This window comes from Typopeltis vanoorti, chromosome 3 (genome assembly GCF_054136105.1).
Source record: "Typopeltis vanoorti isolate ZY-2024b chromosome 3, IOZ_Tvanoo_1.0, whole genome shotgun sequence".
NCBI lineage: Eukaryota > Metazoa > Arthropoda > Arachnida > Uropygi > Thelyphonidae > Typopeltis > Typopeltis vanoorti.
This window is the reverse complement of record NC_143551.1, coordinates 24,238,762-24,266,196: the sequence shown is the minus strand read 5'-3', so window position 1 is coordinate 24,266,196 and position 27,435 is coordinate 24,238,762. Positions and strand designations below refer to the sequence as shown.

Here is a 27,435-nt window from a genome sequence, read left to right as displayed (position 1 = left end):
TTCTATAAATATTTCCATGGAAAATTTGTTCATCTGAAATAGCATCAATAATCCCCTCCACTCAGCATTAAGTCTGTTAGAACAGATACAGCTGCTGCCAACATCCCTTCACAGTACACCTTGAAATCCACAGAACAAGTTTCTTTTCCTCCCCCTTCATCCCTGCTACTGTGTATTATGGAACAGTCCTCTTCTTGATGTGTTTCCCAAGGAATACAATATACAGGCTTTTAAATCAAATGTAAACAAGTTTCTCCTTTCCCAACCCACTACCTATACACAGTACTAATGTACTAAAGGTTAATTTAACCAGCCACTCATGTATGAACTCAACATTAAAAAAAACATATTCCAACAAAGATGTACAGACATTCATAAGAAAACAGAGAGACAAGAAGTCTAATGTTATTGTTCATAACAGTTTTTGCTCATTCACAAAAGTTCAGGATATACAACTATACAGAGAAGCTACAACTAGAAATGATTGCCATTTAGCCCAATGAAAGTTCTAACACATTAATAAACTATATGCTTACAATACTGAAAAGAAAACTACATACAAAAATTTAAAAAATGAAAGTCAAACAGATAATTCAATTAAAATAACAATATTAGAGAGAGAAGTGAAACAGTTTGAAAACAAGAACCAAATCTTATAGAACCAACAGCAAAATCTGAAAGAAACTGATTTAGCTAGGAAAGCAAACAGTGAAATTGTTTGAAATTCCACAACTTTGTGGTGATGTGGGAAGTAAACTAGCATGTTCCATTGGAGATATAGAGAAAAATGTGAAGCAAGTATAAAAAGCAGATGAAGAAAACTCAGGGAAAGACAGACTTTCGGAAGAATATCAAAGACAAATATCATGAAGGTGATAAAATGTTTTAAAAGCTATTGAAAGAGTGAGAAACGAAGCAAAGATAAACAAAATCAGATGATAACGGCAAAATAAAAATTGACAATAAGGATATTGTGGAGAGTTACTTTAAAAAACTTGTTAAATGAAATAAAAGACAGAAGAGTGAAAAAAAAAAAAAAACTGAGAAAGCAGCCATGATTACATTTCAGTGTAGGAATGAAAAGTTATTGCAAATCTGGAAAAACAGTTGAATAGATAACATCTACGAAAAATATTCTAACAGGGTATGAAAACTGTATGGCACTACAAAGCAATATTCAGGGAATCTGAACAGTTTAATTCTGGATGCTTGAAATATCCCCCCCCCCCCAAATAATGTGGATCCCAACCACAAATGTTTGTAAGCCTATAATACATTAGTAGATAAGATAATCCAGAAACCTTGTACCAAAAAGGGATGGGTGGTGGTATTGCACCAAACAATGTAAAACATCTACGACAGGGGTGGAATTTGAACCCACAGTTGATTGGTTGGAGAGCATATACACCAACCACGAGGACAAGGCTGGTAGTCATGATTTATTGATTGGGTTGTTTCAAGTTGAAGCAACAAGGTTATGAGACCAGTATATTATTTCAGTAAATTACAGCCATTCTTCAGGCTGGTTTGCATATTTTGTGAGATGAAAAACCTGAATTTCTAGGAGAAAAAACTGCCACTTCCCTGTTACTATTACTGATTATTTTTAGAACCTTCTTTACCTATGGCATAGTATGTAGATAAAAGGCTTATGCAGTACAGGCAATGGTTTTGCATGGTGCAGAATAACTTCCTGCAATGAGTCTTTGGACTTCTTGATGGCGTCAAGTGATAATAATCTTTTCAAACTGATATTCATCTTTATCCTGCTGAAAAACTGGTGATAAATTCAAATTCCCTGTATTCTTTTCCACCTAGGACATGTGAAAATATATTCTTCTGCTTCTCCCTATGACTCAATCTAGAGCCATAAGAAGAAGCAAAAGTCTAAATGAAGTTGGCCTCTTGGCTTTATTGCCTCTAAATCTGTCTGTCCCAAACCTTTCTTTTCCAGTTTGGATATTGGAATATGTTGTTGTTATCTTGACTAATAGTATCTTATGATCCTGTGGATGGTGATATTTTCACAAATGAACATAGTGTTAATAACAACAAATCCATGTCCTGAACAGAAATCCAACTGGTATGTACTATTATTACTAGTTTAACTCTTTTGTCCAAATTTTCTCAAAACATTTCTTTTTGTCCAATGTTTACTTCCTACTGGGTTATTGAGATCTACATGAATCAGCTTTTCCTTTTTCTTTTTGTCAGTTGTCTTTATTAATGACTCAGAAAATTCCACTTTTTCCTTAGTAGAAGTTTCTGTTTAACCATCAGCTCCAATAAGTATCAGTTCAATTTCCCATTTGAAAATATGCCCATATCAACATACTTGAAATTGCTTGCTTGCCATTCAAGAAGTTTATCTTAGTGTTCAGGAGTATTAGTACTATCTAATACTTATAGTTATTCTTTAGCAAATTCTCATCAGCTTTAGTCTTTGTTTCAGTAAAGACAGCTTTCCTGATGAAAACAGCAAAGGCTTTGTTTAGCCAAACAACACCAAGACATTTCATTATGAACCATCATTTTGTTTTTGGTTTAAGCCAATACAGAATACAATTAAATATCATTTGCATTCTCAACATCAAATCTATTGAACAAGCAAAATGTTTAAGCTCTTTAGGCACTATTTCTATTGAAGGTGCTAAATTACATTATGGAAATAAATAATAGCAAAGTTCCGTTGACAAAGACTAGAGATTAGGGGGATGAGTTATTTCAATGAATTTGATGGGCTCGAGTTATATCCCTTAAGGGAAGTTCTTCACACAACTAACCACAGTTAATCTTTTTTTTTTTTATTTGTAAGCATCTACACAAGTGACAGTCACCTATGTATTAATAACACGTCTATAGAACAAGATGACTCCTACAATTACTTAGGACAAACAATAAAAATGAATAATGATTTATCTGAAGAACTAGCAAAAAAGAAAGAAAGCTGCATGGCTATCATTTAACAGACTAAAAGAAACACTTACTGATCCAAATCTTGACATCTCTGCAAAGGTAAAACTCTTTAATAGTGACATTCTTCCATCACTCACACATGGATCAGAAACATGGAACATGACAAGAAAAGAAGAAGAGACGCTCAGAATAACTCAGCTTGCAACAGAACGTAGGATTTGTAACATCAGCAAAATGGAACATGTTAGAAACATGGAACTAAGAAAGAGATCAGGCATAAAAGATGTGGTAACTGCAGTATATGAAAGCAAGATGAGATGGGCGTCACATAGCCAGACTCAGGGATAACAGATGGAAATATAGAATACTCAACTGACAACCAAGAATAAAGAGAAAAAGCAGGAAGACCACACACAAGATGGGAAGATCCACTAATGAAATCTATGGGTATAACATGAAAAAGAGAGGCTCAAGATCGAGATCATTGGACGCATCTTTGTGATCTGCACTAATGGAGAAATCCTGAGTGAAACACAGGTCCATCAAGTATCAGCATTATATATAATGTCAATTAGGGTTTTGAGCAGTCTGGACCATGGCTGTACTTCATGTAACAGTTTGTATTCTCACCGTTATATATAATGAATTTTTTAACTTGGGGATACTGTACATTAGGGTTACCAAGTAATTTTATAAGCTTGGTTATTTAACTCCTAATCCCAAGTATGCAAACAATTAAGTTTGCGCCTGAAACATAGTTCAAGTTTAAAGATGGTGCAACACCAGGGCAACTCATTGTAAAGGTGGGCAAAGCTCTGATCACTATTCTTAGTATTAGTATTTTCCCATAATGTAAAGCACATACATACTTGGGATTAGGAGTTAAATAACCAAGCTTATAAAATTACTTGGTAACCCTAATATACAGTATATATATATATATATGACAGAATGATCATTGACTCGGTTAACATACATAGTTTTATGAAAAAAATTGAATGACTAGAACCGAGATTTAATTAAAAAGGTTTTAATATAAACACACTACTAGTTTCGGCCTTTAACAGCCTTCTTCAGGTGACATTATAAAAGAAAAAACACTAAACATTGAGGGTTAAAAGACTATGAACATCATAGACAGTCTTTATACATAATTAGCATTAAAACGTTGTAGTTGTATTTGAAGCTGTTCTTTCATTTGTTGCATTGTTGGGAGAGTGCGTGCTTGCAGCATCACGTGAACGCCAGTACATGATTACAGCTGAATGACTATCCGGGAGGTTGTAGCTTAAGTTGTTATTTAGATGAACAGGATTGAAGATGATTTCTCTCGATTCCACAATTTTTCTCTCTATTTCGTCACTGCAACGGAAGATGTTTGTAGATTTTTCCCACCAGACTTTGTGACTTTGGTTATCACCATTAGGATTAGCCGAGAAGAGGATATGACTTGATAATGCACTTGCTCGCTGTCTCTTGTAAGTAATGTCTCTCATGTGTTCTTCCATACGCATTTCGACAGATTTGTCTGTCTGCCCGAAATAAGGAATATCGCAGTCACATAATATTTTATATACGCCAGGGTATTTGAGTTGATGATGACAAGGTTTTGGGTGGCTAATTAAGGAACGGATCTTTGGAAGTGGAGTGAACAAGGTTCTGATATTGTATTTTTTTAGAACTTTTGCTAATTTATGTGAAACAATACTTATGTAAGGAATAGATATATTGCTTTTGAATCTATTTGTTTCTTCTGAGTGATGTCTGGGAGGATTAAGAAGGAATTTCTTAATGATTTTCTTGGAATATCCATTAACTTCGAAAGAAGTTTTCAGATGGTTTATTTCTGTAAGCAGTTCATTTGGATCATCAAGAAGAGAATGGGCTCTATGTCCCAAGGTGGAAATTATTCCAAGCTTATGAGGAGGGAAATGATGGGATTGACTGTACAGATATCTGTTGGTATGTGTGGGTTTTCTATATATCGATATTTTTAGTTTACCAGCAGAAGAGCGAGTCAGTTTGACATCAAGAAAAGGCAAGGAATTATCCGTTTTAACACCTAAAGTTTGGAAACGTTATGTGGATGATGTCTTCATTGTTTGGAGCCATGGACATGAATCCCTTATGGTTTTCCTCGAACATCTCAATAGCCGACATCAAAGTATTAAGTTTACTGCTGAGCTTGAAACGGATAATTCCTTGCCTTTTCTTGATGTCAAACTGACTCGCTCTTCTGCTGGTAAACTAAAAATATCGATATATAGAAAACCCACACATACCAACAGATATCTGCACAGTCAATCCCATCATTTCCCTCCTCATAAGCTTGGAATAATTTCCACCTTGGGACATAGAGCCTGTTCTCTTCTTGATAATTCAAATGAACTGCTTACAGAAATAAACCATCTGAAAACTTCTTTCAAAGTTAATGGATATTCCAAGAAAATCATTAACAAATTCCTTCTTAATCATCCCAGACATCACTCAGAAGAAACAAATAGATTCAAAAGCAATATATCTATTCCTTACATAAGTACTGTTTCACATAAATTAGCAAAAGTTCTAAAAAAATACAATATCAGAACCTTGTTCACTCCACTTCCAAAGATCCGTTCCTTAATTAGCCACCCAAAACCTTGTCATCATCAACTCAAATACCCTGGCGTATATAAAATATTATGCGACTGCGATATTCCTTATTTCGGGCAGACAGACAAATCTGTCGAAATGCGTATGGAAGAACACATGAGAGACATTACTTACAAGAGACAGCGAGCAAGTGCATTATCAAGTCATATCCTCTTCTCGGCTAATCCTAATGATGATAACCAAAGTCAAAAAGTCTGCTGGGAAAAATCTCGGTTCTAGTCATTCAATTTTTTTCATAAAACTATATATATATATATATATATACACACACACACCTGACTTAATTTTTGAGTTCTTATATGAAAAATGCCCTTGATACTTAGGCAAAAACTTCATGACATAAGTATGCCACTATACTAATTTTTTTTAGAGTTTAAAAATTCTAATAAAAATTAAGGATATGAAAAGATGGCAGAATTATCACATTAAAAATTAAGATATCGGATAGAAATTGATAACATTAGCATTCAAGAATGGGAGAGCAGAGTCAAAGTAGTATGGTCACAAACAGAATGTGAGACAGAAAAGATTATTATTGCGCAAGCACCTCCATGGAGTGCAAAGACTCATCATGGGAAACCCAAACTATCCACACAGTATCATACCTCTCCTTGAACCCATTAACAGACAAAATGCTAACAACTAACTCTGGCAACCCAATTTCTTTCATTCATAACTCTCCAAGCAAAAAATCCAGTCCTCATACCACTGTAACTACACTTTTATTCAACTTCCAGGGATGACCACTTGTTCTGCCACTCCAAGCCAAGTGCACAAACATTTCCCCTGCATCAATCCTATAAAACCCTTTAACAAATGTTTCGATCATATCCCCTCTTTTTCACAAAGCAATCAACTTCTGCAGTCCACATATCTTCACTCAATCCTCATAGGGAATATTCCATAGGCCACTTCACCATCTTGGTCACTAGCCTCTAACTCCTCTCCACCACTTCCTCATCTCCAAGAAACCCAGAAGCCCAGACCTGAACACAGTAATCCAGATATGGATGTATCAAGGCCTTATAAAGATAAATTACAACTTCCTTATCTCTGCTTGTTAATGTGTTCTTCAACAGCCAAGTAATCTTATGGGCTACCTTAGCAATATATCCTCTAAACTTTATCTACCACCACCTCCTAAATCCCCAGCTTCATCCATTTCCTAGAGTACAGTTCCATCAAGGTGGTACACAGCTTATAATCTATTTATCACAAAATGCATAACTTTACATTCTCCACATTAAACTGACATCCATTATCTTTTGCCCATACTGACAGCCTAATTACTCTACCTAATTTTGCATCATGAGCAAATAACTGAATATTTCCTTTCAGATTATTTCCTAACGTACAGTTGTGGCCACCTTGGTTATGGACAGCTCTTCTGATCTTATGCCAATGTCCTCTTGCACCCCAAATAAAATTAATGGGAAAAATGTGTTTGCTTTTAATTCATTCAATACTCCTAAAACTCCTAATCTCCTCCAAGTGAAGAGATTTGTTAGAACAATAAATTTCTATCTTAAGTTTATCTCAAATTGCTGTACACATCATAATCCTTTGACAGCTCTTACCAAAAAAAAGAGAGCAAGATTTAAGTGAAGAATTAAAGAGCAAAAGGCATTTGAATATTAAGTCAAGCTATAAGCTATAATAACTGCTCTTGTTTCGGCTCACCCAAAACTAGGAGAACCATTTTACATCTCAGTTGATGAATCATCTCATTGTATTGCTGCAAATAGTTGAGCAAAAAAGAACCGAGGAATTTAGACCAATACATTTTCTAAGCAGAAGGCTAAATGGCTATGAATGTAACTACTCAGTGGTTGTAAAGGAGGTATGGCAATTACTTTTATTCAACTTTGATATCTTTTCTATGTGTGGCTCTTACGGCTGAGACCTCAATAATTGTTGAAACCAGTCTGGGTAGTGTCCCTTCCCATAATGCATAGCTTTATACACATCCAAAATAGGGGGAATTGCTTTGCATTATGGAATACTAAGGCAACTGATGAAGTCATTAGCCTCTATATACAAATAGCTCAGTCGTGAAGAAACATCATGTGCAAACTTTGTTTACTTACACTTGGATTAAGGATTAAACAAGAACAGTTTCTTGGCAAGTTTCATTTACAAGATTTTAAGTTGAAAATTTTTTCACTTGGCTATACTATAAATTCTTGGTTAAATCCTTTATCCAAGTGTCCTCTATATACAAATAGAGAAAGTTTGCAAGTGAAGTCACTTGAAAACTGGCTATTTCTATATAGAGGCTAGTGACTTCACATCACTTGCCTTAGTATCCCATAATGCAAAGTACATAACCTTATGGACATCCTTATTCAACCTTCACGAGCAAACTTTGTTTGCTTACACTTGAATAAAGGGTTAAATCAAAAATATAATTTCTTGGCATCTTTAATTTATAGTATAACCAAGCGAAAAAACTTTCAACATCTGTCTCTAATCCACAGTGTTTTAATAAGGTATGAAACATTTTGACTACTTATATATGGAAATATGTCTCTACATTACCTCAACCTTTTTTGATATCACAGTGCTGGGTCTGGCTCCCACTAATAAGATTCCAATAAAAGTCAAAACCGGTCTGGATGGTAACTCTTCCCATAATGCATATCATTATACATGTCTGTAAGGATATGTGCTTTGCATTATGGGATACTAAGGCAAGTGATGTGAAATCATCTTCACAATCAATAATGTGAAGAGGAAAAGTGTCAATGGGAGGATAGTGTGTGTGCTGCCTCGTTTTGACAATTACGAGTTAAGCAGACGAGCAATGATAATGAATGATATGATTGCAAAAATGTGCAAAAAAAGAGGTCTGGAATTTGTTGATGTTTGGAGTGTATTTGAAGGAAAAAGGCAGTTGTATGCTAGAGATGGACTGCATCTTAACATGGAAGGACATAAGCGATTGAAGAAGTTATTGTTTTCTGAACATTTGAAGTTATTGGGCAGGGAAACTAATATTGAAAAGGTTGAGTGTAAGAGAGAGAAACTTTAGCACTGATTGTATATTTATTGATCCTTATATGAAGAATAAATTGCAGAAGAGAGGGGATTAAAATCGGCATGGGACTACAGAAGTTAGTGACTTATATATCAGTTATATACCAGTACAAGATCTAGAGGGAATCTGCAATTTTTGTATACCAATACTAGAAGCATTTGAAATAAGAGAGAAGAATTTTTGGCATTAGTCAGGTGCAATCTCACCAAAAGTTGTAGGCATTAGTGAAACTTGGCTGTCAGCAGAAGATGTAGTCAGTGGAATTGAATGTGATGGGTACAGTATTTTCAGGGAGGATAAAGAAGATAGAACAGGGGGAGGAGTACTGTTGATGATAGCTGATGCGTTGCAGCCAAAGAAAGTAGTATATCAAGATGATAGACATGTGAATGAGAGTTCATTTGAGGTCGTCTGGTGCGAAATAGTGACCAATGCAACCAAATATACAGTTGGATGCTGCTATAGGCCAGGAATTATATCAGTGGGAGATATTGAATTCATGCATCAGCAAATTAGTGCAATGAGTGAAGGCTTAGTGATTATTATGGGGGATTTTAATTACGGTGATATCAATTGGAAGGAGTAAATATCACGTAGCAAAAAGGAAAATGAGTTCATACTCTTCTACGAGATAATTACTTGAAACAGCACATAACTGAAGGGACACGTGGTGTGAGAGTGTTGGACCTGGTTATTGGTTCAGAGGTTATATGCATAAGTAAGGTGTCCTCGTCACCTCCAATTGGTGAAAGCGATCATGTGGTATTGACTTGGGAGGTTGCAAAATCTGTGGATTTTTCTGTTAAGAAGGGGTATATACGGAATACAGGTTAGGCAATTATAACAAGCTTCGGAGTGAGCTTGCAGCCATCCCATGGCAGAACATATTGCAAGGAAAAGATGTTAGCAGTGCATGGGATATAACCAGTGGGTATCTGAGGAAAGCAATATTAGATTGTGTTCCCATGGTCAGGAGGTCAAACAAGGCAGGCGTTAAATGGATGAGCAGTAATATCAAGTTTGATCTGCAAAAAAAGAAAAGGTTATGGAGAATTTACAAGGAGAAAGGCGACCAGTACACCCATGAGCAGTATAAGGCTCAAGCTAGGAAGGTTACCAGTATAGTAAGAAAAGCTAAATCAGATTATGAGAACACCTTAGCCAAAGAGATCAAGGGTAATCCCAAAGAGTTCTTCTGCTATGTGGCAAGTAAGAGGAAGAATGACTTCGGAAGGATAACTTTAGTGGGTGCTGATGGTATTGAGGTGACAAAATCAGATGTAATAGTCGAGTTACTGAGTGATCACTTTTCAAAAGTCTATCACCCAAGTGAGGATATCTCTATACCTGTAGCAATACTTAATGTGAGAATTGAAGCTAAAGAATCAGAGGTATTAAATATATTGCAAAATTTAAATGCAAACACTGCTGTAGGCTTAGATGGAATATCAGCTCGGGTGTTGCGTGAATGTGCAAATGAATTGTCAACCCCTCTTACTTGGATATTTAATTTAAGTTTGAACTCTGGTATGGTCCATAGGGAGTGGAAGTTAGGCAAAGTGGTTCCTTTGCATAAGGGTGGCTCTAAAACTGCGGTAGTTAATTACAGACCAATCACCATCTCAGGAGTAGTGGTAAAAGTATTGGAAAAGTTGGTTAAAGACAAAATTCAAGAATGGGTGGATCAAGATATGACACTCTATAGAGGCCAACATGGTTTTGTTAAAGGTAGATCCTGCCTTAGCAATCTATTAACTATTCATAATAGAATAACATCTGAGTTGAACAAAGGAGCAGGCTGCAAAGTGGTACTTCTGGATTTTGCTAAGGCTTTTGACAGGATACCCCATATAACACTGTTATGCAAATTGGAGCAGATGGGAATGGATATTAAATTGGTGATATGGATAGGAGAATGGCTCAGGGAGAGATACCATAAGGTGGTGTATGGAGGAGCCGAGTCCAGAATGAGGCAGGTGACCAGTGGTGTGCCTCAGGGCTCTGTGCTTGGTTGGGCCAATGTTGTTTAATTTGTATATAAATGATATAGGAAATGGCTTAAAGGGAGATATTCAGTTGTTTGCTGATGATGCAAAGTTGTGTAGCGCAATAAAAAATCAAGCTGATGTTGAAAGTTTGCAGGATGATTTAAATAAGGTGGTAAAATGGGCAAAAGTAATAGATGTCAGTTCAATGTGGAAAAAGTGTAAAGTCATGCATTTTGGGATTAAAAGATTACCAGCTGTGTACTACATTGATGGAAAGGTACTCCAAGAGATTGATGAGGCTAGGGACTTAGGGGTGTTGGTAGATAGGGGGATGAAGTTCAGAGGACACATTGCTAAGGTGTCCAAGATTGCACATAGGATTACTTCGTTGTTGAGGAACACACTGACATCCAGAGATAAAGAGGTTATTATTCCCCTTTATAAAGCATTGATACTTCCACATTTGGATTACTGTGCTCAGGTCTGGTCACCTGGATTCCTTGGAGATGAGGAGGCTGTGAAGAAAGTTCAGAGAAGAGTGACCAAGTTGGCGAGTGATATAAAAAATGCCCCCTACATTAATAGATTGAGAGCTTGTGGATTGCAGAGATTGGTTGATAGGCGAAGAAGAGGGGATATGATAGAAACATTTAAATTACTGAAAGGTTTTTATAGGATTGATTCAGGGGAAATGTTTCAGCTGCGTGATAGTGATGGAAGAACAAGAGGTCATCTCTGGAAATTAAAGTGTGTGGTTAACAAAGGTGTCAGAACAAGGTTTTTTGCCTGGAAGGTGGTGAACGAGTGGACTTCATTGCCTGACTTAGTTGTGAGCTCTTCATCTGTAAATGAATTCAAGAAGAGATATGACAGATATTGTTTTGCTAGTTTGGGTCTCCCGCGATGAGTCTACTGACTCCATGGAGATACCCATAATAATAATAATAATAATAATAATATACGAGTTGTCCAGTCATGAAATTACTTCATGTGCAAACTTTGTTTGCTTACACTTGGATAAGGGATTAAAACATTTTTTTTTTTTAACAAGAATTTAGAATTAGTTATATTCCAGGGATTAAAAATTCAGTGTCATATTGTCTCTTAATTTAATTGGATTTTTGAAAGTGAAAAGAGTGTTAAAATAAAATAAAAAATAATAATTTAAAAAACAATTAGAATTAAAATTGTTTACCTTAAATTTTCTGGGCCTGTGAGCAAGTGAACTGGAACAAGACATTAAACTTTTGTGAGGGGTAAGAATATGCTTTATACGATCTAGTCCTTTTTCAATACTTCCAACTAATTTACGAGCAGATGAGGACAACTTAGCAGAATCTTTCAAAGCATTAGATATGTTAGCTTGAGGTGTACGTAAACAAACGTCAATATCAGATTCTACTGATTTTGTTCTACATAAAAAAATAAAATAAATAAATAAATAAGTAAAAAAGATACACAAAAAACACTAATTTTCATATGCCTAAATAGTAAGATTTTCATATGCTAAATTAGTTGAAACAGGAATGTGAATATTGAGTACAATGTGAATACAACCTGTATTGTTGAAATATAAGTTGGCAAAACAGGTTATGCAAGAAAGCAAACAGGTCACCATGCTACCTTGGATTTGCTTTTCTCACACATTCTTCAATGCTAATAATGTCTAATATGTGTTGTTTAAGAAAATATTTATGCCATGAGCATTACTATACTTATATTACTTATCCCTTGTGTTTTTTATAGTGTTAATTTGAGGAAATGTCTAATATGCATCTTCAAGGGGTGTATAAAATACAGTAATAATACTAAACCAAAAGTTAGGTTATTGCTAAATTACAATTGATAATTTTCCTCCAAATGTTAGTTACATCAATCTACCTAGATCTGTCTTCCTCTATATCTTTTTTCCTGGTATCAAGCACTTGTTCTGCTAACTAACCATTCAAGTGAATATATCACTTGAGATAAGATATTCCTGAATGGTGGCAATGTCAACTTCCATCTTAATATCTTCATTTTTATATGGTTCTGACATTCAAGCCATCTGTTAAACTCCCTCCCCATTCCAATTTCTCTAAAAACTCTTCTAGCTGCAATCTAGTATGTGATCAACTGACTTCTATACCAACTTTCAGATCCATAAGTAAAAATCAGTTTGAACACACACACACACAGCTAGTTTTAGTACTTTGACTGATTTCTTTCTTTATTCCATACAGTTCTGTTTATTCTGTTATCTATTTCCATATTTAATTTGCCATCTTCACAAAAAAAAATTAACTAACTAGCTGAAATGTTTTACTCTCCTGGCATAAATAAATCACAACCATTTCATCCTCAGCTTCTAAAAAACTAGGATTTCTCTTTCACTCAAGACGTGACTTCACCTCTGAACAGCTGTAAACCTTATAAAAATCACAAATCCACCTAACTATTGAATACTGCTCTTAACATTTGGAGTGGGGACATATAAGAACTCAATTAAAATGCTTGATTGAATATAGAGGAGAGCAATTAGATTGATTAATGATCCATCTCTTACCAATTCACTCCTCCCACTTTCACACAGGCATTTGGTTTCTGCAATATGTGTATTCTATAAATATTTAGATGGTAAATGTTCATCTGAAATAGCATCAATAATTTCCCCATTTAATACTAAGCTCATTGGAATATGTATAGCTACTGCTCAACATCCCTTCACAGTACACCTTGAAACCCACAGAACAAGTTGCTTTTCCTCCTCCAACTCTGCTACTGCTGTACTGTGGAACATTCTCCCCCCCTGATGTGTTTCCCAACGAATATAATTTAGAGGCTTTTAAATCAAATGTAAACAAGTTTCTCCTTTCCCAACCCACTATCCATACACGGTACTAATGTATGGATAGTGAGCACCATCAGTAGTAATAGACACAAGTTTAAAAAGCGGAAGTTTGTGTTGTTTCACAAATTCATCAAATGCCGAAAAAATGTCTTCTTCCATAGTCCTTTCCAATAATGGTATCATTTTCAAAAGTTCTCCTTTACTTGAATAATCTTGAAATATCATGTGAATAAATACCATTAACTGAGCAATATCAGTGAAGTCGTTTGATTCATCAAATTGTAATGAAAATGCAACACACTGGTGAATGTCTGACATTAACCTGGCCTGGAAACTTTTCTCCAGCAATTGGAACTCTTCCTTTCGGCAATTTGAAACCTTGTCTGTGGTCTAGAAGTAGTCTCTCTCTAGCGACGTCTCGAACCGAGACACTCCTTTCTGGAAGCAAGAAACTTCTCTCTCAAGCAATGTGGATCCAGGCAGTCCCTCTGATGGCAACTCTGGACTGGGCAGCCTCCTCTCTGACAACAATTCTGGAACCGGGACCCCTTCTGCTTGCTTCAGTCCTTTTTTATTAGGCCTCCTCTGAAACCTTGCATGAAAGTTTGGCAACCCCCAAAGAATTGGTATGAGTCTTTCATCTTAAGTTTCAAGTTCAGCACGCCTTTTGTTCTCCTCCGCTTTCTTTTGATTGTAAGTTGCCGGCCATCGGAGATGTTTACACTTAGAGCCTGCAAGCCTTTCCTCATACATACAAGTTTCAATAACAATCTTTCTAATGCCGCCATGTACAGCTTCGGCGACAAAAACATTGCCTTTGTTTTTAACACTCTAACATATTCCTTATTAAAGCAGTATATACAGTTAGCTTCAAAAGAGTTATTTACAAAAACATCTAATACAAACTATACCAAGCCAAACAAAGTTTATTTTTTTACAATATTCACATGGGACTTAATCTAAATAAAAAATCGATGTAATGTGCTTTGGAATATTTAATATTTAAGCTATAATCGAGTTAAATTAAGCGGATAAAAATCCCTTATTATTTTACAGCCAGTATGCGAAACTCTAAGATCGAAAACCACAATTCAAGAGTTTCATGCGAAAGAATCCCATTAATTTTTTATCCCCTTGATTTAATTAACTTTGCCAGAAAAAAATAGCCATTTGGCTTTTCAACTACAATCGAGTTTTTAGACTTTGTTTAAAATCGTATTCACTCAGCTTGCTGTTTGACTTCCACTGATCCAAATTAATTCATTCACCCGGACTTATAAGAAAAATACTGATTTGACAATTTTAACGAAAAATAAATAAACAATAGCAATACACTTAAAGCGAATTAAAAATAATACAAAATAATGATAAATAAAATATTATATTTTCAGTTTTAATTAAATTTGTAAGTAAGGAGGAATACACAAGAGATCGACCAAAAATTGCTCTGCGATCAACGGGTTGAACACCCCTGGACTATGTATTGCTCTGTATAATGTTACATTTATCCCATATAATTATAGTTTTTGAAAAGCTTTTCTCTGGACACCTTGCATAACTTTTCCAGATCAACTATAGTACAGATCCTTGTCACATTCCCAAGATATTTCAACTATTTGTCATAAAGTGAAAATCTAATCTTGACAACCCTATTTGACTCAAACCTGCTTATTCTTCTCCACGTTTCTCTTCCACAATCTTTCTCAATTTCTTTTCAAGTATACTTGCATTAATTTTACCTGTTGTGGAGAAATTCCTCTGTAATTCTCGCATTCAGTTTTATTTACTTTTTTTATAGATGGGAACTATGAGGAGCACTACTCCAATCATCTGGAATTTGACCATCATAGTCACTGAAAAACTTTTATACCTCCATACTTAAACATTTTTGGTCAAACATCATCTATTCTAGCTGCCTTTCCACATTTCAATATTTTATAGCGTTTTCTACCACAAGTATTGATATGTACTCCTCTTTGTATTCTCTCTTGAACATTTTCAGTATGGTTCTGATGCTGCTTGTTACATTTAACAGTCTTTCAAAGTAATTACTCCAGACATCAAGGATATTGTTACCTTCAATTTTCACATCCTCTTTATTATCTTTGATTCATTTTACAGTATTCTTTCTTTCATTTCTGAGCTTTTTCAATAGCCTCCAGAACATTTTGCCACTTTCCTGATATTTATTTTCTTACCCAAGTCTTCCCATGACTTTTGTTTAGCTACTTTTACACATAGCTTAATTCTACTACATTTTTCTCTGAATTATTGTAGGGCTGCAACTTATTTGATAGGAACTTTTGGTATACTTTCTTCTTTTCCAGGACTGCTTCTTAAACTTCTTGCATCACCATGGAGTTCTTATTTTCTGTCCTTGCAGACAACTTAACCATATACCTCCCTAGTTGAATCAATCAATGTTTTCTTCAGAGTTTGCACTAAGACTCCAAGGTTTGGTTTTTGTTTTCAATCTGTTTCATTTTTTCTTTAATAATGTTTGTAGAGTCAAATTCATAGTTTACCTGATAAAAGCTATTCAACTTTTTAATAATTTTTTAAATTTTCTTACACAGTGTTCTTTTCAATGTGATATTCATTTTTATCCTGCTTAGCACTAAGTAATGGTCGCTTCAAATTTCAAATCCTCTGTTTCACTGTTGTATCCTGAATCAGCATGCAGATATCACTATCGACAATGATGGAATCAATGAAGCATTTCTTATTTCTTGTATCTTCTCCCCATGTGAACTGGTGCACATCTTTACGTTGGAACATGGTGACAGTAGTCAGTATGCATGTCCTGAACAGAAGTTCAGCAAATACTTACCATTATTATTAGTTTTGCCTTTTCCTCCAAATTTTCCTAAAACGTTTCTCTATGCCTGTGGGATTCATTTCCTACACAAGGAGAATAGAAAAGAAAATTTTCTATTTTCTTTGTGTTAGCTACCTATTCTAATGATTTGAAAAATTCCTCCACTCCTTTCTTAGAAGTACTTTCTGTGGAACCCCAGGCACAAATAAGTATCACTGTCCATTTCTCCATTTTAAACTTTAAAATGGAGAAAACATCTTCTACATGAAAGATGTAGAAGATGTTTCTACATCACTCTACATGAAACTGCCTTTTAATCAAGAAGTTTATGTTTGGTGTTGAATGCTATCACTACTCCTTCCTTTCCTTGATCATTATTGGCTGAATATAACATCCTATATGTATTTTTAGTAAGGTGTCACTGTTTTTGTTCAGTAATACAGGCCACCAATGGGTATGGATGCAGAATATAGAGCCTCTCCCTGTCAAATCAACCCCACCTTCCCATGGTGTGGCCTGTTTCCACAAAAGGGATTCTGGCAAAACCAGTGAGTAATTCTGCTACAAAGGAATACCAGCTAGACACAAGGTAGTAGATGTTGTTTATTGCAAAGTTTGAAATAACACAGCCTGGCTTATAGATAGTCTGAAGTGGCAAATGCCATGTTTTGTCTCCAGAGTAGGGATTCCAGTTTCTGTCCTCCCCCCCCCCCCCAATCTCTTCTCCATGCATGTGAGTTTTTGAGGCCATGAGAAACATACTTAGAGACCCATAAACTCATCTATTTTGAGGATATAGCAGTTAAAATTGTGGTGCAGCAGGTCAGCTGGCAGTTAATGTATGGGCCTGAACCTGACAGTAATGAGTCAATAGGCTACCCAATCAACAGGTACATAATCCCACTGCCAGCCACATATGTTGTCAGGTTCTGCCTGGAGAGGAAGTCCAAGTAGCGGTATGTGAAGAGTACTGTTGAGGTCACATCATAGCATGGAGACTGGTTTCTCTCTCTATGGAAGTCATGTCCAAGAGTATATCTTCTCTCTCTCTCTCTCTCTCTCTGCACATCCCCACTATATCCTTCCATCTAATCAAACTCATAATCAATCACTGTTCAGATCACATCATAGCACAGAGACTGGTTTCTCTCTGTATGGAAGTCATGTCCAAGAGTATATCTTCTCTCTATCTCTCTCTCTGCACATCCCCACTATATCCATCCATCTAATCAAACTCATGATCAAATCTATGAAGACTTCCACAAACAATAACAGTGACACTGCAACAAAAGCAAATCTTCCTCAGCCTAATCCCATCAAAAAAAGTCACAACACAACTAGCCACAACATACAAACTATACCATAATCTCTTCCTTAGAAACTCACTTTCACATCCACTTTACTAACATCCATGGAAGTAACATAAATGCATAAATGACATCCACGATCACTTGCAGTCTTCCAAGACTGGACATCCTATTTCTGACAGAAACCCAGATTGCAGTTACATCTACTACCGTCAACTTCCAGTGCCCAAACTATTTCACGATTCTTTACAAGGGTGGCACCTGTTCCTTGTGAAATCTGACATAGCCTACCAGAGAATGGCTAATTTAGAATTCCCTACTTTTGACCTTCTCTGGTTCTTGGTTTCCTTGCACCATTTAGTAACTTTCATTTGTTGCATTTACTGGCCTCTAAACACTAATAACCACTCAGATTTCTAAACATTCCTTTTCATGAAACTTGACCATCTGTAATCAAGCTATCCAAATAGTGAGGTCAGCTTTCTGGGCAATCTCAATGTTCACAATTCCAACTGGCGTCCCTGGTCAATGGTGTTAGAGTAGGGGAGCCAGTGATGGGATAATGCAGGAACAGAAGCAGATGTCTTTGTTATAAGTAATGACCTAACACAAATAGTACATCTATCCACTCAAATCCCCGATAACCCTCTTCACTCTCCAAATACTATGGATCTCTTCTTTGACCAGTTCTCCTTCCAGATACACTGTAAAGGTCACCTCTCCTCTTGGCAACTCAGACCACAATCTCATACAAGTTTCCTCTCTCATAGAACACCCCCCCTCTTCCAACTTCACAAATAAACCAACTGGGATGACCTCTGGAATTTTTACTCCTCCTTTCCTTTGTCTGACTATTGCTTCCACTCACCTGACCTTAACACCTGCTGTGAACAAATCACAGAAATTATTCTTCCTGGTATGAAGGGCTTCATCCTACATTTAACCCATAATCTACATCCATGTTCCAAGCACTGGTTCAACAGAAAATGTGTCAAAGTAGTCAAAGAAAAAAATTCAGCTTACTGCATGTGGCTCACATCAAGAACTCCAACATCATACTCTGCCTATACCAAAGTACACGATATATGCAAATTAGTCAGTAGATCCAAATCCAATTTCATAAAGGCCACCAGCAGAAAACTTGCTTCCTGCCCCAATGGAAGCCACTACAGGGATGGGATAATGGCACTGGAGCAATGCTGGAATAAATGTATTAGTCTTAAGGGAGATTATGTTGAAAAATAAAAATAATTTTGAAATTATAAATTCGTTTTTTCATTGTTAGGCCAAGAACTTTTCAGACCATCCTCTTATTTCTTTATTAATATGGCGCTGGACTCTTATGCCTTCAGTACAGCCTCAATTCTTCTTGGAATGGAGTCAAATAAGTTTTGAATAGTTTCTGGTAAAATTTCATACTATTCTTCTTGAATAGTATGAAATTTTACAACTTACAACAACTTGAAGATGTTCTTGAAGAACATCTTCAAGTTGTTTTAAAGATGTTGGAGGTGGGAATCTGTTTCGTATTCGAGTCTCCTATACTGAGCAGACTGGTTCAATAATGTTCAAATCTGGGAAGATTTGAACATTATTGAACAGAGATTATCAAGATCATATTTTCACTTTAAGACAAATAGAAATCATGGGAATATAACAAGGATTTGTATTTAAGGTTTATGGATCTGGAAAAGGCATATAACATCCATATTTACATATTGTGTAAATGGAACATTATATAAAGCAATACATAGTCACTACTCAAACTGTAAGTCAGCAGTTTGAACTGAAGGAGGTACAGGGAGATGGTCTGATGTTAAATCAGGTATGCAACAAGGATGCACATTATCTCTGCTATTATTCATTATCTATATGGGTCACATTATGAAGGAAAGTGGTATTAAATCTGATATCAAAATTGGTGATTTTAACCTTAGCTCTTTATTTTATGCAGATGATGTTATACTTTTGAATAAATCCAGCAGAAGTCTGCAAGATCCCGCTAACTAAATCAAATAACTGTTGTAATAAATTTAGTATGAAAATCAGCAGTTAGTTTGAATAAGAAATACGCAGAAACATTGACAACATCATCTTTCCTGAATGGTGAACCTACAGAACAAGTAAAACATTTCAGCTGTTTAGGTACAATTTTTAGTGAAGATGGTAATTTGATCAAAGACTGAAGACTTCAGATATGAGAAAGACTTAGTACAAATCCAATGTTTCAACTCCTTGCTACGCAAGTATAGCACTCATCAAGTCTTTTTTCACTGAGTTTATCCCAAGAGATAATGATCTTGCATTAGACTTGATAAACTTCAGGAATAGACAGGAAATTTGGTAGAGAGTTTACTGTTGGTGACTGGGATGAAATTGGACTATTTGTTGATCATCAAAATCTGGGTATGAATTGCTACTTCAAGACTGTGGTGGAATAAATTTCTCATAGCAGCACCTTTAATTTATTTGTAGATTTCATTCTTTGAAACTGAAATAACCCGTGTGGATTACTTTTCTCCACTCAGAAAAGTCATAAAATAAGTGTTTTCAACTTTGTAATTCACTTAGATTAATAACTAATTATTAATGTATTTTTGATAAAAATACTAATATTCATTAATTCCACAAACAAAATATTATCTTGCTTTTGAATTATAAGAAACAGAAGTGCTTCTCTCTTGGTTAATTCACAATTTATTTTTTTACGTGTTGGCTGCTAAAGAAGTCCCACTTTTCATTGCTGAATGAAACATTTATCCCCAAGTACTGGTAATCAATTTCCAACAGATATCAGGATGGTGTTGAGCTTATTCAGGTATAAATTCTTTTACAACATTTCACAACTTCTGTTGATCTTACCATGATGATGAAGATATGCTGCTTACCTTAGAGTACTAGTTCCATTTCTGGCCAGATGATCAATTTTGAAAGCATGACACAATGTCTCATGATTGTAAATTAAAGATGCCAAGAAATTATATTCTTGTTTTCATCCTTTATCCAAGTGAAAGTAAAAACAAAGTTTGTGCATGAAGTAACTTCATGACTGGGCAACTCATATACAGAAGGTACTAAAGGCTTCACATCAACTGCCTTAGTATTCCATAATGCAAAGCACATATCCTTACAGACATGTATAATGCTATGCATTAAGCATAGCATATATGCTATATAGAAGACCTCTTCATGTGCATAACAGGATGTACTAGTTCCCTCTTGTTATGCACCCGAAGAAGTCTTCTAAGATGAAATTAGTCATGCAATCTACTTAATTAAACAGTATTTTTTACTTTTATCTCTTGACTTTCAGTCATTTAATCTTTTTAAAAAATGTCTCTCAGCCAAGAAAATCCCTTATGCCACACACACATATATTTAGATTATACAGATTTTATATAGGAAATATATATAAAAAAAGTCTCATATAGCAAATATTTTAACAGACAGCGAATATGTATATTTCATTAAATAGCCAAGCTTATTTGCATGCTTATTTGCAAACGTAAAAAATTACCGAATATTACAAATTTCAAAATAAAGTAATTATTTAGAAATACCACATGTGTATGTCACATCACTGTTAATAAAGTTGCCAGTACAAAATGATGTGACATACAGCACCATCGCATATCATCACAAAAAAAAAAAAAAAAAGCACTGCATAAATGTAATTTATTTTGTTCACAAGCAATGCTCTTTAATTTGGTACATGTAGAGGTATGATATACCAAAAAAAAAAAAAAAAAAGAAAGAAAAAAGTACAATATAAAGAAATTCTCAAAAACCTTTAAGGTCAGCCTTTATATGCTGGATATGTTCAAATTATGCTGTTAGATAAGTGAATGAGTCAAATTCTTGGTATTCACAAAATTTTTAATCTTACCGTACCGTCTAGAAAAAGATGAGGGCGTCAACAGCTGGGTTATTTCATGAAGAGCAGTATCAAGAGACCGAGAAGGAGTACCTAGTAAGGGAAAAAAAAAAGATATTTGAGAACATAAAAGTCTGTCTTTTATGCAAGAACTGTAAGAACCTCCTAGGAGATTTTAGATTTCATAAAAAGTTTAAAAGCATTGCTTATTACACTCAGTGATTCAAAACATTAGTGGAAACCCTCATGTTAAATGGGCTTTACTAGTAACACAACTGACAAGCAGCTTGCCTTCAAAAGGCAATACTTGTGTTCAAATGTGCAAATGGTACAGCTTATGACCCTAGGTAACTTTGAGTAAAAGCTAGATGAGTAGTACAAGCATCTAGAAAAAACATTATTCCATTAAGATGACCATGTGCAACAGTCTTGAGTAAGCTAAGAATGGTGTGATTAAACGAAAATAAGAAGTCAATATCAAGTATGTGGCCAGAAACAGCTGATCAATGTGGAAAGCAAATAAGTGAAATAGTTGAACTATAATTTCAATTTTTTTAAAAATCAATCCCAGCACATGAGTGGTTGCAATCTCTATTAGTACCACGAGGATAAGAGATTAAGAACAAAGAATTAATGTTATCCTATTAATGTTTTTTTTTTTTTTTTTTTTTTTTTGAGCAACTGGAGATACATTTCTTTATTGTAATATTTTCAATAGGATTACAGTACATATCACAGACAAAGCATATGTCATTCAATATATTATGAGTCAGTGACTTTACTTTTATGGATTAATCCTCAGTCAGCGGATAACAATTCCATCAAGTTTTTGGAAGCAGTGGAATAAGATATTTGTGATCGTGGCCCATTACCAATTTTGTGATGTAACTGCAGGCTTCATACCTGCTAGAGTATTTTTTTCTTAATATAGCAATCCTATAACATGAGAAGCTGTTCAATTTATATCATAATAGTATGCCATCAATGTACAAAAAGTTGATAACCTGGAAATCCTACTTGAGCAACTCCATTCTCCAGTAAGTAGGGTGGTGATCTCATACTGGCATGAAGTTAATTTACCTAAAAAAAAAAAACATTCAGACACATCCAAATCCACAGCATGTCAACTCTAGAGTACAGGTGCTATAAAGTCAGGCAAAGAAGCCAGTAAATTGGTGAAACATCATTAATCAACCTAACTGCTCTCAATACAGAATCAAGGTGTTCTGGGTCTACTGGAAGCACTATTCAAATGCAGGAACAGTATTCAATGGGTGAACAAATCTGTAATTTGTGAAATAACAGTTGTTCACAGGAGATAGATGAATTTCAATGCTTGGTGTGAGACCATTGCTTCATTTATCGGAAGCCTTGAGTGTCTTCAAAAAGTTCAATATTTGGTTCCTACAGCAGGGTTTCCAGACTAGGTGAAAAATTATAAAAATTAGTAAAAATAGAAAAATATCATTAGCCCACTCAGAGCACTAACATACTATATGTTTACATCTGACATTTCAGGAGTGGAAGTCACAAAAGGAATAAAATAACACCTAGAATCTAAGTATAATTTCTGGGAAATTCCCATGCTACTCCTCTTAAACATTATTAATATAATTAACGGCTATTTTAGCCTGTTTTTGTTTAGGAGTGTCCCTTATATTTAATACATTGGCTAACATAACTCAAAAGGGGTATATATATATTTTAGGGCATTATGGCAGAATAAAAAATGTGGAAAGATTATATACATACCTTGATTTTGGTTTAAAGATGCCTTCTAAATCCAAGCTCTTGTTGAAGGGGGGGGGGGGGGGGGGGGGGGGAAAGAGAGGGAAAGAACATGGGGATGTACTTGAGACACGGGAAATAAGTTTGGGAACCCGGGTTACTATTAATAATATATATATAAATATATATATATATATTATTTTGTTGTGGGGAGAGGGGGGGGGGGGGAAAGAAGGGGATGGGTATCCTTATGTGGAAACTGGGCAAGGGTTTACGGGGTGTGGACCGTTTCGGTCATCGTCTGACCATCGTCGGAACTTTGTGGGAATGACTGTAGGGCTATGTCAAGGCTGCAAGATGTATCTGCCAAATTTGGGCATTTGTTGTTGCTAAATGGCCGGAGGCATGGCTTAATTTGTAAGTTTTGGAACGTCCAACATTCGGAAATTAGGTAGGGACGGTAGACGTTGATAGAATTACCATCGCATTTTATGGCAATAGTTTTGGATATTCTAAGCATCGTTTTGTTTTCTTGTTTGTCAATGATTATGGCTTTGTCAATTTGGGGGATGTGTTTTAGTTCAAGGGCGTGAGCTGCAATTTCAGTCTTCCCTGTATTTTGTGGTTTGTTTTTCTTTTTGATGTTGCGATGTTCTTTCATGTTCAGATATTCAGGAATGGGAATATAGCAATCCCTGAAGTGCTCTTGTAGTCTAGTCCATAACGACCTAATTGTAGAGCCCGTGCAAGTGACATCACAGTCTTTTTGACAAGGAAATTTGTAGACTACATTGTGGTGTTCGAATAATTCTTTATGAGCGAGAGATTTAGTACGTTTTAGGAGAGTTGCTAATTTATGGTTTGTGGTGAATACTAGCTTATAGTCCGTGTTTTTGAAAATGTATTTGTAAGCCTCGTATGTGTTTTGGATGTATGGCAATTTGATGACCATACGTGTCAGGAAGTCTGCTTTTGTTGTATTATTGTTAAGACGGGATTTTGCCGTATAGTTCACGTAATTTATTAGATGCGTGGGGTAGTTGCGATTTTTGAAAACCTGTGTTAAATACTTGAGTTCAGTGTTAAGAAAATGGCTGTTGGTGGAGAATTTGTAAGCATTGATAAATTGCAATAGGATGACTGATTTTTTTAACGGAATATGGGTGGTATGAATTGAAATGGAGGTAGTTTCCGACATATGTGGGTTTGTGAAATATCTTCGTGGCAATTCTGTTATGGCTTCTGATTAATGTAAGATTTAAGAAATTGATGGATTTGTTCTGTTCTGTTTCCATGGTGAATTGTAGTCTGTTGCTAAAATCGTTGAGGGATGTTTGAAAGGCGGAGATGTGTGAGGGTTTGCCAATGCATAGAATATCGTCTACGTATCTGCCATAGAAGGTGATGCCGGGGGGGAGGGTGGAGTAGAAGTGATTCAATGTCTGCCAGGAATAACTCCGCTAATTGTCCACTGATGTTCTGGCCCATTGGGTAACCGAAAATTTGAACATATAAGGAGTTGTTGAATTTAAAGAAGTTGGCGGATATTGTGAGTTTAATCAAACTAATGATGTCATTTGGTGTTAATTTTGTGCGTGTGTGTAGGGTGTGGTCCTTGGAGAGTAGTGTGTGTACGATGTCTAAAGTTTTGGGAACATCCACGTTGGTGTATAATGAAGTTGCATCTAGTGAGGAGAGGATGTCATCCTGGGATGGAGTTGTGTTGCTTAATTTCCAGAATAGGTCATCTGTATTTTTGATCATACAGATAGACGTTGTTAGTTGTTAGTAGTGGTTTGATGAGTTTGGCAACAAATTTGGATAAAGGAGCTGTGGTGGTGTTCTTGTAGGAGACTATGGGTCGTATCGGATAACCGTCTTTGTGGGTTTTGATGTTCCCAAACATATAGGGGGAGCGAGTGGTGCGGGGGGTTGTGTGTCTCATTGTGGTTTTATCTATTTTGTTTTGACTTTTTAAGGTGTGTAAGGTGCTGTTTATCTGTTTTATGAGGTCGGGGGTAGGATCACTGTGGATTATTTGGTAGGTGCGTTGGTCATTTAAGACGGGCCATTATTTTGTTGTGGTAATCCGTTTTATTGATGATGACAACGGTGTCACCTTTGTCAGCTTTTGTGATCATGATATCAGGGTTCTTTTTTAAAGATAAAAGAGCACTTTGTAAGTTGGGAGTGATGTTGGGTTTTACTATTATTTTGCTATTTATAATGTTGTTTATCTTTTGGAGTATTGTGTCTCTGTTTGGGTCATTTTCAAGTTTCGCTTGGATTTCGCCCTTGCCCCAGTTTCCACATAAGGATACCCTTCCCCTTCTTCCCCCCCTCTCCCCACAACAAAATAATATATATATATATATTTATATATATATATTATTAATAGTAACCCAGGTTCCCAAACTTATTTCCCATGTCTCAAGTATATCCCCATTTTCTTTCCCTCACGAAGATATTTCACAAACCCACACATGTCGGAAACTACCTCCATTTCAATTCATACCACCCATATTCCGTTAAAAAATCAGTCATCCTATCACAATTTATCAATGCTTACAAATTCTCCACCAACAGCAATTTTCTTAACACTGAACTCAAGTATTTAACACAGATTTTCAAAAATCGCAACTACCCCACGCATCTAATAAATTACGCGAACTATACGGCAAAATCCCGTCTTAACAATAATACAACAAAAGCAGACTTCCCGACACGTATGATCATCAAATTGCCATACATCCAAAACACATACGAGGCTTACAAATACATTTTCAAAAACACGGACTATAAGCTAGTATTCACCACAAATCATAAATTAGCAACTCTCCTAAAACCTACTAAATCTCTCACTCATAAAGAATTATTTGAACACCACAACGTAGTCTACAAATTTCCTTGTCAAAAAGACTGTGACGTCACTTACACGGGCTCTACAATTAGGTCGTTATGGACTAGACTACTTCAGGGATTGCTATATTCCCATTCGAATATCTAAATATGAAAAAAACATCGCAACATCAAAAAGAAAAACAAACCACAAAATACAGGGAAGACTGAAATTGCAGCTCACGCCCTTGAACTAAAACACATCCCCCAAATTGACAAAGCCATAATCATTGACAAACAAGAAAACAAAACGATGCTTAGAATATCCAAAACTATTGCCATAAAATGCGATGGTAATTCTATCAACGTCCACCGCCCCTACCTAATTTCCGAATGTTGGACGTTCCAAAACTTACAAATTAAGCCATGCCTCCGGCCATTTAGCGACAACAAAATGCCCAAATTTGGCAGATACATCTTGCAGCCTTGACATAGCCCTACAGTCATTCCCACAAAGTTCCGACGATGGTCAGATGATGACCAAAACGGTCCACACCCCGTAAACCCTTGCCCCAGTTTCCACATAAGGATACCCTTCCCCTTCTTTCCCCCTTTCTCCCCACAACAAAATAATATATATATATATATATATATATATATTTATATATATATTATTAATAGTAACCCGGGTTCCCAAACATATTTCCCGTGTCTCAAGTACATCCCCATGTTCTTTCCCTCTCTTCCCCCCCCCCTTCAACAAGAGCTTGGATTTAGAAGGCATCTTTAAACCAAAATCAAGGTATGTATATAATCTTTCCAATTTTTTATTCTGCCATAATTGCCTTCTATACTTGCCCATAATGCCCTAAAATATATATATATACCCCTTTTGAGTTATGTTAGCCAATGTATTAAATATAAGGGACACTCCTAAACAAAAACAGGCTAAAATAGCCGTTAATTATATTAATAACCTAGAATCTAATTTCTGAAATAATGAGTAGGCAATACATGGGATATTTACACCAAGAAAGATTAAGACAGATTTATTCCAAATAGACAATCACCTATCTAGAGATCCACGTACTGCCAAAAAGTAACAATGGAAGAAAAGGATTGTTTTTTGCAAGAAATAAAAAAAAAAGATCGAGTTTTATCATTATCCATTTCCTAATGTGTGCCCTCAAGAGGTGCACAGAATACTATGATAGTGCAACATGATTAAGTTTATGTTAATGGCAATCTTATATCAACAATTTTTATCCAAATTTGAGTTTTGCTAGCAGTGAAATTAATGTGTTTTGCAGAACCAATTGTAGAATTAAAAATCAGAATTCAGGGTTTCAAACTTTTGTGTTTGTGTAGTACGTGTTTTGTCAAATGACAGAAGTGCAGTGTATTATTACCAACAAGATTGTGACTTAAATTTACAAAACACGTACAT

General features: G+C 35.6%; 1 protein-coding gene across 1 annotated transcript in view; it reads right to left on the bottom strand.

Moving 5' to 3' along the window:
• The window catches only part of LOC150107996 (maternal embryonic leucine zipper kinase-like), a 201,144-nt gene that overhangs the window by 13,055 nt on the left and 160,654 nt on the right, over positions 1-27,435 (bottom strand). The window contains exons 13-14 of the mRNA XM_090415504.1: positions 21,440-21,515; positions 11,789-12,005 (exon numbers count right to left, since the gene is read on the bottom strand). Coding sequence (XP_090271630.1) covers positions 11,789-12,005; positions 21,440-21,515 — 293 coding nt within the window. The remainder of the gene's footprint in view (positions 1-11,788; positions 12,006-21,439; positions 21,516-27,435) is intronic.